Below are 13600 nucleotides of genomic sequence, written 5' to 3'. Positions count from 1 at the left end.
GAAACCCTCAGGAGGCTTACCTTTTTTGTGTACTTGATCTGGAAGTATTTAGTCTGTGGGGGTATGATATGCACATGAGTTGCATCATTGGAAATATTGATCAGATTCTGGGAGAGGAAAAGAAGCATTCAGAGTAAGGGTGCTGCTTTACATTTACTTGCTTCGTTTCAACTTTAACTCAAAATAGTTACTTCACAAATGGAAATGAGTTTATTCAGAATAGAGGGAACTGCAAATCATTGGGGATTGTTTTAGGGCAGTGGTCGGCAACCTTTTTTTCCAACTGAGCCAAATCTCGCCAAAACCACGATTGAAATTTGTTTTGAGAGCCACACAGGGTGCGCACTGACAGAGGCTAGGAGCAGAGTCCTGACTCCTGGAGCGACCGCCCGGCACACAGAAGAGACAAATTAAAAGTGTAAAGAGCCACATGAGGCTTGCGAGCCGCAGGTTGCCGACCACTGTTTTAGGGGGTAAACTGAGTTTTCTGGTCACTTCCTGGTGGTGCTTCAGGGTACATATGCAAGTGCTGAGGAGCTAACTGGAATCAGCATTATTCAAGGCAAGTGTCTTAACCTGCTCCCTATCTCTTCAGCCCGAAAGATAAACAGCTATGGCTGCTCATCAGCAAATCCCACAAAACAATGGAGAGAGGCTTGTTTATAAAGCCGGAATGTAGAGTCTGTCCTTCAGATTTTCCTCAACTTTCTGGCAATCAGAAGTGACTGTGTGGGCTCAGGCTGGTTTGCAGAAGCCACAATCTGAGCAGTCTTTGTGGCTGTAAAAAATAGGAGCCGGGATTTCAGGCTAGTCATCTAGTCTGCCTGTGCCCGAGGGTCTGAACCAGAATGTGATGCTAATAAATAAACCATGTGCTTTCTCTAATGTGAGCATGATACAGATGTCCCAGACACATGCTGCGCCCCCATCTGTATTTATGTGAAGGCTATATCCATGGAATCTCATTATCTCTCACTTCGTTTAGTGCCTAAACTGCAATTCTCACTTTTTATTCGTTATCAACAGTTATATTTCTTTCTGTGTGCATGCATGTAAGTGTGTGCATGCATGTGTTTGTGTATGTACTAGGAATACCCAGTAGAGCTCAGAAGATACAACTGGAAGTACTTGAGAGGCCATGCAGTGCCAGGGATCAAACATGCAAAGCATGTTCTTAGCCTTTTCTTTAAGTTACCTCTATCTAGCTCATCTTATATGTTTTATCAAGTGTTTTATTTTTTTCTTAAAATGTTGACTATTCATTCTTCCCTCTACAATCCATTTCTCCAAAATGTGTCAGTAAAACTGACCTCCAGAAAATTGTACTTGGTTTCTACATAGTATGGTTTTAGTCCTCCCACCTCTCACATACTGAAGATAGTTTTGAAAAGCAAGATCCTTGAAGGCTCTCTAATATGGCTATAGGGGACTGAAAACAAATGCTATTATTTTAGGAAAATGGAAGAACTACATACTTATGGAAAATAAAACTATATTATATAGCATTGTTACTGGACAGCCAATAGCAATATTGTTCGTTTCTGGGAAAGCTGATCAATTATTTACTTATGATAGGCTTCCCTACCCCACCCCCAGACAAAATCTTTTCACAGAAGGAAAGAAAGTTTAAAATATTTTGATTTTGAGCAAAAGGAAACAGAAAGAGATATCTTGATTTTGAGCAAATTAGAAATAATGGTTTTAAATTTTAAAACATTAATTTTAATATTAATCTAAGTAAAATGCATTAGAGTCTTTAGACAGATATGGATCAATCTCAGATGTTAATGATCAATTTCTTGTGGCTTTAAGCACATGTTTAATCATTTCATTCTTGGGTCATTTGCATAGTTTCCTAGCAAAACCAATTTAAAAGCCAAGTTGGATTTTCCCCCTTGCTTGGGAGAAGTTCCAAGATAATCCATTAGACTTCTACCTGACTTTAGATGGGGACTGGAAACTGACCCTTCCAATATCTACTAGTATGCTGAGATGAAATCATTCTGTACTATTATCAATTTGGTTGTTGTAATGTCTGATAGGAACATTGTGGCTATCATATCTTTATACCGCATTTACTTGGTATTAATTAATCTCTGCCTCACCTTTCTTGCCAATAAACTGAGTTCACTATTATGCACCCATATTTATAGAGTGCCTTTTGGTGACTTAGGCACTGTGTGATGCAAACAATAGAGATGTTCTTTGATCTTCCACAGAAGGAAGCTTTCTCCTTTCTCCACAAATCCTACAAATCCAGATTTGCCCTTTGATTTCTAAATAGGTCACATGCTTGTTAACCCTGGAGCTCTTGCAAAGTATTTTCTATGTCCTGAAAGTTTTCAGTGCATGAAAAACTGTTTAATGTAAGCCCATAGTAAAATACAACACTAACTTTAATGAGTTGAACAGTGGCTTAAAGAGAAATGTCTGCAGTATAGTACTTGGAACTATAAATGTGACCTGGAAAAAGGCTGTGGAGACTGATTAGGGCTCATCCTTGGGAATGCAGTACTGCTTGGGCCTAAGCAGTGCTAGCAACACCAAGACCATATACATTTGTGCTCAGGGGTGCCACCTGGTACCAGGGATATAACTCGGGGTCCAGCACATACAAGAGATCCAGGTTTGTTTTTATCTCTCTATTTAGTGTGACAAATATTCCTTTAGGAGATGGAAAAGGAGCCAGGGAGTTAAGGTAATAGGAAAGAATAGTGATGCAGAGGGAGTTAAGGTCATGGGAAAGAATAGTGATTCAGCCACAAGTCAGAACATAAGAGTGCCATCAGAACCTGGAAGGCAAAAATGTTTCCCTTCCTGAGTTTTCAGAATGAGTAAGGCTCTGTAAAAATCTTCAAATGTTCTAAATAAATTTCAGTATCATATTACCCAACATCTCTACTTAATGATACATAGATATCCAAGAGAAGTAAAAATATGTACATACAGGGGCCGTAGTAATAGCACAGTGGTAGGGCATTTGCCTTGCATGCAGCCAATATGGGAAGAACCCAGGTTTGATTTCCAGCATCCCCTGCTAGGAGTAACCCCTGAGCACCGCCTGGTGTGGCCCAACCCCCCAAATAAATATATACATACAGAAACCATGCATGTGAATATTTATAACATTGTACATAACATTTATAACGTTGTACATAATTCTAAAGCAGAACCCCAAAGGTCCACCAATTGATGAATGGATAAAATGCAAATATGAATAAAAAGGATAAAATCCACACAGTAGGAAATTACTTAGCCATAAAATATAAGGAAAAGGAAAGGGGAGCTAGTTCAACAGGCTGAAAGTATACTTAGCATGCAGAAGGCTTGACTTTGATTCCCAGCTCACATAATCTCCTAAGCACTGCCAGGAGAATTCCTGAGAACATAACTAGGAGGGGACCCTGAGTGAAAGAAAAAAGAAAAGAAGGGCCGGAGAGATAGCATGGAGGTAAAGTGTTTGCTTTGCATGCAGGTCAGTGGTTGGAATCTCAGCATCCCATATGGTTCCCTGAGCCTGCCAGGAGCGATTTCTGAGCATAGAGCCAGAAGTAACCTCTGAGCACTGCCCCGTGTGACCCCAAAAAAAAAAAAAAAGAAAGGAGAAAGAAAGAAAGAAAGAAAGAAAGAAACAAAGAAAGAAAAAAGAAAAAAAGAAACAAAAAAAAAGAAAAGAACGACGCGAGAAAGAAAGAAAGAAGGAAGGATGGAAGAAAGAAAAAGAAAGGAAGGAAGAATGGAAGAAAGAAAGAAAAAGAAAGAAAGGAAGAAAGGAAAGAAAAAGAAAGGAAGAAAGGAAAGAAAAAGAAAGGAAGAAAGGAAGGAAGGAAAGAAAGAAAGCTAGCAAGCAAAGAAAGTCAAAGAAGGGCCAGAGAGATAGCATGGAGGTAAGGCATTTGTCTTGCATGCAGAAGGTCGGTGGTTCAAATCCCAGCATCCCATATGGTCCCCTGAGCCTGCCAGGAGCGATTTCTGAGCATAGAGCCAGGAGTAACCCCTGAGCTCTGCCGAGTGTGACCCCCCAAAACCAAAAACAAACAAACAGACAAAGAGAGAAAGGAGAAATTTGAAGGAAAGAAAGAGGAAGAAAAGAAAGGAAAGTTGATACATGGTGCAAGTTGAGTCAGCCTGAAAAACAGTAAATGAAATAAGATCATATGGTTATCTGATAATATTTATTTATATAAAAGATCCAGAATAGGCAATTTTATGCCATCACAAAGTAGGCCAGTGACTGCCTAGGAAGGAAGTAGGGCAGATGAGAGAATGATTGAAGTAACTAAAGGGTGGGATAGAATGATTTATTATAAACAGTAAAAATTTGGAATTATAATTTTAGGTCTATTTTAGTCCTAGTCTACCATTATCTAGACAGCAAACTTAATACCAGGAAAAGTCAGTGCCAAATGAATTATTAACTTTGGTCTTTGATGTTGTGTTCTCTGCAATATGTCCTTGCAGGTTGATAGGGGAAAATTTTAATTACAATTTAAAATCCTCTTCCCTTTAAGTGAACAAAAACAGTTGTCACCAACAGGACCTTCTCTAATCTTTCCCCTCTTGACCCTACTGAGCATATACAGAGGAAAAGACATTCCATAGGCTGGGGATTGTCTGAAAAACACAAAATTGGTTTCCTGACAGCTTTACCAGTGAACAGCACCTTTCAGTGATTCTTTTCTGAGTAAATGAACATAGACATTAAGAGTATGTGTCTTTCGAAATATATAATTGACAACACCAGTGCCAGATGTAGAAGATAATAATTTGATATTTGTATATATTTCAAAAATCTTATCCTAAGTCTGTACGGTTGCCACCAGTTGCAGTTATAAAACATTTTACTTCAGAGGAAGCTCAAATATACACACAACACAGTATTATTGATAATAGTTTCTTTGATGGAAAGTGATATGGAGATTCCTCCAAAATCTGGAAATTGATCTCCCATATGATCCAGCTATACCACTCCTAGGGATATACCCTAGGAACACAAAAATACAATACAAAAATCCCTTCCTCACACCTATATTCATTGCCACACTAGTTACAATAGCCAGAATCTGGAAACAACCAAGATGCCCTTCAATAGATGAATGGCTAAAGAAACTGTGGTACATATACACAATGGAATATTATGCAGCTGTCAAGAGATGAAGTCATGAAATTTTCCTATACATGGATGTACATGAATCTATTATGCTGAGTGAAATAAGTCAGAGGGAGAGAGATAGATGCAGAATAGTCTCACTCATCTATGGGTTTTAAGAAAAATAAAAGACATTTTTGCAATAATTCTCAGAGACAAAAGAAAGGAGGGTTGGAAGGTCCAGCTCACAACATGAAACTCACCACAAAGAGTGATGAGTGCAGTTAGAGAAATACTATATTAAAAACTATCATAACAATATAAATGAATGAGGGAAGTAGGAAGCCTGTCTAGAGTACAGGCAGGGGTGGGGTGGGGAGGAGGGAGATTTGGGATATTGGTGATGGGAATGTTGCACTGGTGAAGGGGGGGATGTTCTTTACATGACAGAAACCCAACTATAATCTATTTGTAATTAAGGTGTTTAAATAAAAATATTAATTAAATAAGAAAAAATAATAGTTCCTTTGAAGCACATTATATCCCATGTTTTATTTATTTTCTAATTGTTAAGTATGTACTTTTTTTTAGCCCTCTATTTTTCCTATCTTTTACCGCTGGTCTCTGAAAATGATTAATCTACATTCTATGTTTAAACTTGCTCACCTGTTTGCTTCTTTAGATTCCACATATAGGTGAGGTCACTCAAAAATTGTCTCTCAGTGGTGGCACAAGCGGTAGGGCTTTTGTCTTGCATGCACTGACCTAGGACAGACTGTGGTTCCTTCTCCCAGTGTCCCATATGATCCCCCAAGCCAGGAGCTATTTCTGAGGGCATATCCAGGAGTAACCCCTGAGCATCACTGAGTGTGGCCCCAAAACCAAAAGAATATTGTCTCTCTTTAATTATTTCTTAAAAGGGTCTTGCTTTGGGCTAGAGTGATAGTAGGAGGTGAAAGTGTATGCCTTACATGTGGCATACATACATATGAGTCAGCACGTGGCTAACTCCTGTTCGATTACAAGCACTATATATGGTTCTCCAAGTCTTCCCACAAGTGATCCCCAAACCTAGAGTCAGGAGTAAGTTCTGAACATAGCCAGAGGTAGCCTCCCAAACTAGAGGAAAAATAAAAAAAAAAGATCTGCTTAAGTGCTTTAGGACATGACTTCTAAGAATGGAATCTAAAAATAGAGTCTTTTGGGGGGTCCGTGGAAATAGTAAGAGGGGGAGCCATCATTAACAAATCCAGAGTCTAAGGACCTATGTTCAGAGAGCCTACTTTGGCTCTGCCCTGCTCAAAAGGTCAATTTCACTCCTCAGAATGCCTGAAGGGATTTTGGTTAGGTCACTGAGGATACAGAGCTGACTTAAGTGTTCAGGTCCCTGAAACCACAAATACTCCAAGGAAGCAAGAGCTGGTTATCTACTCGATTTCAAACCTCCATTATCTTTATGGTTCAGCACCAGTGGCAAGAGAAAGGAAATAAATGTAACCAAAATACACCAGTGGGACTAAAATTTCTGCACAGCGCATGAAATCATCACTAAAACCAAAAGCAATCCATTAAATGGAGAAAAGACATTTGTAAATCAACAAACATCTGACAATAATTCATCACAGTGTACAATCAAATCTATAAATAACTCATACAACTCAACAACAAAAATAACTGTTCTAAAAAGGAACAGAAGAGAGTTGGAAAGACATCTCAAAGAGCTATAGAATATGCTTTGTATGTCAGTGGATTCCAGGTTTGATTCCCAGAATTAAAGACCACATGGTCTTGTAAGCACCCCTAAAAGTGATCCCTGCCTACCCAACCATTGAGTCTCTAATAGCTCCAAGCAACAATGGGTATGACTCCAAAACAAAGCGAAGATAAACAAAAATAGAAGATTTATACAAACAAAATTTCCTCAGAGTAGATATACAAATAACCAACAAACACAAAAGAATGTAGTATTTTTCTTAGAAAAATGAAAATCAGAATTATAGTAAATTATCATTTTATACCTGAATAAATGAATATTATCCAAAAGACAAGAAACAAGTACTGGTTGGGGTATAGAGAAAAAGGGATCATTGCACTCAATTTTTTAGAACTGTAAGATGATGCAACCACTTTGAAAAGAATATGGAGAAAAGTATATTTCTCAGAAATTAAAAAATAAAAATTACACATGATCCAGCTATTTCACTTCCAGGTATTTTTCTGAAGAAAATTAAAATACTAATACAAGAACCGAGGATCTAGTTCAGCAATGGGTCACTTGCTCTACATGTGAAGGGGGGGGGATGTGACACTCTGGGTTTTATCCCAGCACTAAAACAAACAAGTAAAAAACAGAAAAACTAATACAGAGGTATGTTTGCATCTCCATGTTCACTGCATTATTTTTAAGAACCAAAATATGGAAATAATCTATGTGTCCAACAATGAATGAATGGATAAAGACGTGGTGTGTGTGTCTGTCAATACAGGAACACACATGGGATTATATTCAGCTACTTAGAAAAAGAGAACATCTTGCCATTTGTGACAACATTGATGAGCCTAGAGTATTGAACTTGCCAAGTGAAGCAAGTCAGAGTCAGAAAAAAGAAAAAAGAAAAATGAACGAAGAAAATAAAACAAAAACAAACTCAGATACAGACAACAGATTGGTGTTTATTAGAGGCAATTGGAAGGAAGCCAAGTGTATGATGATAGATGGAAACTAGACTTTTGGAGGTGAGCAAGATGCAGTGCTTATCAATGTAAAATTATTATGCAATGCACTGAAACCTCATAATTATGCCCAGTATTACTGCAATAAACATGTATCTGCCCCATCCTACCATAAATTATTTTTAGAAATATTTTAACTTGGGGCCAGAGTGATGGCACAATGATAGGGCATTTGCCTTGCATGTGGCTACCCAGGATGGATCGTGGTTCTATCCCCCAGCGTCCTATAAGATCCCCCGAGGAAGGAGCAATTTCTGAGCGAAGAGCCAGGAGTAACCCCTATGTGTCACTGGGTGTGGCCCCAAAACAAAAAAATATATATTTTAACTATAATTTGAAAATATTTACACCTATTAAATTTTTGTTTGTTTGTTTGTTTTGGGGTCACACCCGGCAGCACTCAGGGGTTACTCCTGGCTCTATACTCAGAAATCGCTCCTGGTAGGCTTGGGGGACCATATGGGATGTCAGGATTCGAACCACCGTCCTTCTGTATGCAAGGCAAATGCCTTACCTCCATGCTATCTTTCCAGCCCCAACACCTATTAAATATTATTTAAAATGTTAAATCTCCTTTAGCATGGAATTTAGAAATGTTAGATTACCCTGAGACCATCCTGACCTGGACATCCAGGCCACAGGGAAAATCGTGGACTTTTCTGTGACCCTGTGAAGGTCTGTGAATGCTATGAATTTCAGCTTATTGTCTCATTTCTCTTCTGGAGCTTGTTTAGTGGCACTAAACCTCTGTCATTCCAGATCTGCCAGAAACTGTGTAGCCAGAATGACTGATTTGGGCATGGACTTTTGACCCAAGCAAATGAAAAGAAACCTTCATTTCTGGGCCAGCTCTTAAAGCATGTGTAATATCAACTTCATCAACATAACGAAAGCAATACAACCTCCACAGTGCTGGTGGAAGGAATAAATGGAGTCACATGAGGTACAAGTGCAGTTTCTGACCTGCCCCTAAGTTACTTGGCAGCGATTCCTGTTTGAAAGAGTACAGTGAACTCTTTGGCAAGCAGACACAAATGCCACTTCTAAGGTTATCCTAGAAGCACCTTTTTTTTGAGGCGGTGTGTGTGTGGGGGGGAAGTCCACACCTGCATGTCTTCTTTAGATGAATGAGTAATATAAATACAGAACATTTGTGTCATTTCATTATCATGATTAATTATCCCAGCTCAACATGCACCTACCAGAATCTGTTGGTGTTGTTTCTCCACCTGATAGCCTCCAAAATGCAATATGCCAGGTTTTGCCTGTATGACCTCATTATTCTGAAGTTTTGAGTAAATTTCTGGAGAAACAATAAGGATGAGTAGCACATTATGATTTCAGACACATGAGAAAATACAAAATAAAAGAAGAAGTGGCAACTGTGGACCCTTTTTAATTGCAGATATTTTAAGCAAATGAAATTTTCACAGAGAACGAAGCTGTCAACAAGATGTATGCTGTTCTTCAAATGAACTTGACTGTTCTCTCTTCTATCTCGACATGGCATTTGGAAGATATCATCTCAGTATACATTCATATGCATTGCTTATTATCTATTAAGTTTTCTTTTTGCACTTTGTATAAGACTTTGTGATAAAACAACAAACAAAAGCACAGTCCTGTCTTTGCAAAGGATAACTGCCAGATCATGTGATAAAAATCCATTTCAAAGGCTCCAAACACTGAGTCTAATTTTATTACCGTGAATGTAATTCTTATTTTTTGTTTTCCTATTAGAATTGTAGTAGGTGTGCCTGGAGCCTAGAGTTGGTCTTATGCCAGGAAACTTCAGGGGTAGGGTCCCTTTGTATTTAGGCCAAGGTTATTCCTTTCCATGCCCCTCATATTTTGGTGGACCTATGCAAACAACAATTGCCACTCTAATACTGTTTTTACTGTGCTCCTTTGACTCTAATCCTTAAAAAAAACCACTTAAAATTTGAGGTTAACTTAAGCTAATATGCATGTACATGGAAATGTAAAATATACTATGCCTCTAATGTTTAAGGAGTTATGTAAGTTTTATGGCTTTATATTGCCTTGTGTGCTGTTAAGAAATATTATAATGTGTTACAATCTGGGGACTTGAGGGACAAAGTAATTGTACATGGATTCTGTTTTATTTATCTTAATGTTCTTTGGCTGAAAGTTCAAAGTTAATATATCAGCAAGGAGACTTCTTCTGAGAATTATGTTATGGGTGATTGTCCTTCCACTGTAACTTTACCTTGTCCTCTTTCTTTGCATCTTTGTTCTCATAATTAAAAATTAAAAAAATTAAAAAAAAAGAATTGTAGCATGTGAAGGAGTAATCTTGAAGTTTTGAATAAGTAAAGTCTCAGACTTGCTATTGTCATTATGGGAAAGTATTTTTTGCCTTTTTTTTTTCAATTTTGAGAACAAGCTTTTCTACAAAGTGTTTATTTCTATAAAGCTTTTCTCCAGATCTTTACCTTGGCAGGAGCCTTCTGGAAAAGGCACCAGGAATTTGTCACTATCATTTCTATGTCTTGGTGGGACTCTTGTTCATTATATATTATCCCAACCCTATGAGGTAGGTATTATTTTTATTTTATAGAAGAGGATGTTGGGGCCGGAGAGATAGCATGGAGGTAAGGTGTTTGCCTTTCATGCAGGAGGTCATCGGTTCGAATCCTGGCATCCCATATGGTCCCCCGTGCCTGCCAGGAGCAATTTCTGAGTCTGGAGCCAGGAATAACCCCTGAGCACTGCCGGGTGTGACCCAAAAACCAAAAAAAAAAAAAAAAAAAAAAAAAAAAGAAGAGGATGCTGAGACACAATATAATGTAACCTGCCCACAAAGCAATTATCAATCAAACCTAGGTCTGTTTGATTCCCATACTAAACTACCCTCATCAAGAGGAACACATGGTCTGTTTTCTGGCAAATGAATTTTTTAGCATTTACTACAAATAAGTGAGCTATAGGCACTCCCATTGCATCCCCTGGCCATACTTCTAGCATATAATTCAAGTGGGTATAAGGTGCTCCTTGCTCCTCCCCAGATGCCCTGCGACTATCTTCAGATTGAACCAATCTGAAGTGCTAGGATGGGATGTGATGCAGATAAATTGAAATCTCTATATACTATTTGATCATTTTTAAGTGTTAAAATAAACATTATTAGGTAAATTTTGAGTATGTAAGATTTTGATTTAGGGTCCATGGAATTTATGTACAGGGGCTCCTTTTCCATTAATGCCCAGAAATAGTCAGAAGTCTGCTCCTTTGTATGCAGTCGTTTTATAGAGGCAAAATAGAAGGCTGTATCAAAAAATTGTGTGGGATGGAGCTGGAGCACTTGAGAAGGCCTTGAAGGATGAATGGAAGGCAAATGAAAATAAAGAAAGAAACCAGGACACTGATCTGTAGTTATCTACTTCATTATCATCTAGGGTGTGTCATTTGACTTGGTCTCAGCTTTTAGTAAAAGTGGAAATAAAACATATCTCATGATGTTGTACAGATAAATTACACAGGCAAATTGTTTCACTTTGACACAATAGCTACCTGACTGACTTGGCTTTCCCAGATAAAGGACATTTAGAAAAAGGAAAGGTAATGTCAAGGTCTTCACGGAGCAGTAGCAGCATGACTGAATTGCAGCTGAGGTATGAGAGAAGACAGTATTAGTGAAGGATTTGAGTCCAGGTAACCCATCAATAGCACAGGAAGACAAATGCCAAGTTAAGGAATTGGGACTCAGTTTGGAATTTGAGTAGGTCAGATGAGTATATTCAACTGGGTTCTAAAAAGAAAACCAAATGGGGGCCCGGAGAGATAGCACAGCGGCGTTTGCCTTGCAAGCAGCCGATCCAGGACCAAAGGTGGTTGGTTCGAATCCCGGTGTCCCATATGGTCCCCCGTGCCTGCCAGGAGCTATTTCTGAGCAGACAGCCAGGAGTCACCCCTGAGCACTGCCGGGTGTGACCCAAAAAAAAAAAAAAGAAAACCAAATGGGTTTATGAAGGGAGTTATGAGGAGAGTATTATCGAAGAGGAGAACACAAATAAAGCAGTGACCTGACTTTTGCACTGTGAAAGACCTATAAAAGATGAGGAACAGGGTTGCAGAACACTAAGATAGGGAAGACATTTGAGGAAGCAACAGGTGGTGATATCAGCAATAGCTATCAGTGAAGGTAAGTGGGTTTCAAAAGAACCACTGTTTTAGTAACGCAAACTATAATAGCCTATAAAACAATATAAAAAAATTAGCACCAAAAATTCCTGGATTTTGAGTCCTCTGGGAAGATGTTGGCTTTAAGATGAATCCATTTCAATGATACTTACTTGATTCTAGGAGGCGATTAGGTACCTCTGTCTTTTTTTTGGGTTCTTCCACCAAGGATTTTAATAGGAGGGGTGATACATTATTAAATAGTTCTTCAGTATTCTTTAGTTCTCTGTTGGGGGTTTTCACTGCTGCCATTTTTTATAAAATATATGATGTCTTCTTTTTAGAGCCAAAGGTCATTTCCTGAGAAGAAAACAGTAGCAGTAGAATCAACCATGAGAAACCACACACATTTTTTCTCTATCTTTGACAAATGGACCTCCTGTCACTATTTGGTTTATGGAGGTTCTAGCCCTCTCTAACTCTAGTCTTTCTACTGGCTCCTCCATTCCCACACACAGCCATCCCATTAATCTCCTTGAACCACATATCACAACCCAATGGCGTGCCATTGCTCAGAACTCTCCCATGGTTCTTAATTCAAGGGTTTATTTTCCCAAAATATAGTCCTGACGTGCTTCTCAAGCTTTAGTAGTATGTGAATGAGGAGAAAAACAAATGCTCTTGAAGTAAAATCAGTGTGGAAAACGTTGAAGTTGTGGAAAAGTAAAATCAGTGTGGAAAAGGTTGAAGTCAACCTCTTCTGAGATTTCTCCAAGTGGGTTTCTAAGATGTTTGTGACCACAAGATCTTTTATCATTTAAAGACATTGATTACTGGACATTAGTCCTCAGAGGCTTTCCCTAGGAGCTGTTTGAGGATTTCCTTGCTTAGATTTGTCTTCCTTTAATGTTCACTTTCGGTCCAGTCCACCTACCTCAGAAAGATCATTTTCTAGAAAGTTCATTAGCACTACTTCTGTTCCTTAGCTGACCTCAATCATTTTTGTTTTGCTTTGTTTTATAATAGCACCTAATAAATCCCACACTTTATATCTTTCAGAATGAAGTCTCTAAATGGGGCCCTTGTATAGGTTGTGGACTCTATAAAGCTTTGAAATTGAGTATGAAACCATGCATGAATTTTCATACTCTGTTTCAATTTTGTTTTGTTTTAGACTAGTAACTGTAGATACCACAGAATCTACAGCATCAAGTAAAAGACAGCAATAACACTGCTTTGCACGCCTTTTTGGAAAGAAGGGGTTCTTGGTTCCCTTCACCTCACCTCCTTCTTCCACACAGTCTCTAGCTCACCTGCTTCACACCCTTTTCCATCTTTTTAGCACCAGCCCCAGAGTCTACTCCAGGCTCTGCCCCCGAACCCCAGCATGAACAGGTAGAATAGCCAAACCGTTTTCACACCCAGGCTCTAATTCCAGATCACCACCACCTCTTCCATCCACTTCTCTCATCCTGACAACCCTCTGCTTCCTCTGCTATAAATAGGGGTCTACCCAACTCAAACCTGTACGAGGCTCACTTGTGGCTGGATACCTACCCAGGGTTCAAATTGTCTTCATAGCTTCGCAGCTACCCAGGGTCCAGGTAGCGCTGCTCCCACTGGAGATGGTTCCCA

The 13600-nt window shown here is 38.8% G+C and overlaps 1 protein-coding gene across 1 annotated transcript in view; it reads right to left on the bottom strand.

The window, feature by feature from the left end:
* CFAP221 (cilia and flagella associated protein 221) overlaps positions 1–13600 on the bottom strand; it is a 101276-nt gene extending 87676 nt beyond the window's left edge. The window contains 4 exon segments of the mRNA XM_049773140.1: positions 21–107; positions 9025–9125; positions 12139–12325; positions 13523–13600. Of these exon segments, the coding sequence (XP_049629097.1) occupies positions 21–107; positions 9025–9125; positions 12139–12277 (327 nt within the window). The 5' untranslated portion in view covers positions 12278–12325; positions 13523–13600.

The sequence above is a fragment of the Suncus etruscus genome, chromosome 5 (assembly GCF_024139225.1).
Source record: "Suncus etruscus isolate mSunEtr1 chromosome 5, mSunEtr1.pri.cur, whole genome shotgun sequence".
In the NCBI taxonomy this organism is placed as follows: Eukaryota; Metazoa; Chordata; class Mammalia; order Eulipotyphla; family Soricidae; genus Suncus; species Suncus etruscus.
Note: the sequence above shows the minus strand (reverse complement) of the source record. Positions and strands in the feature narration are given on the sequence as shown.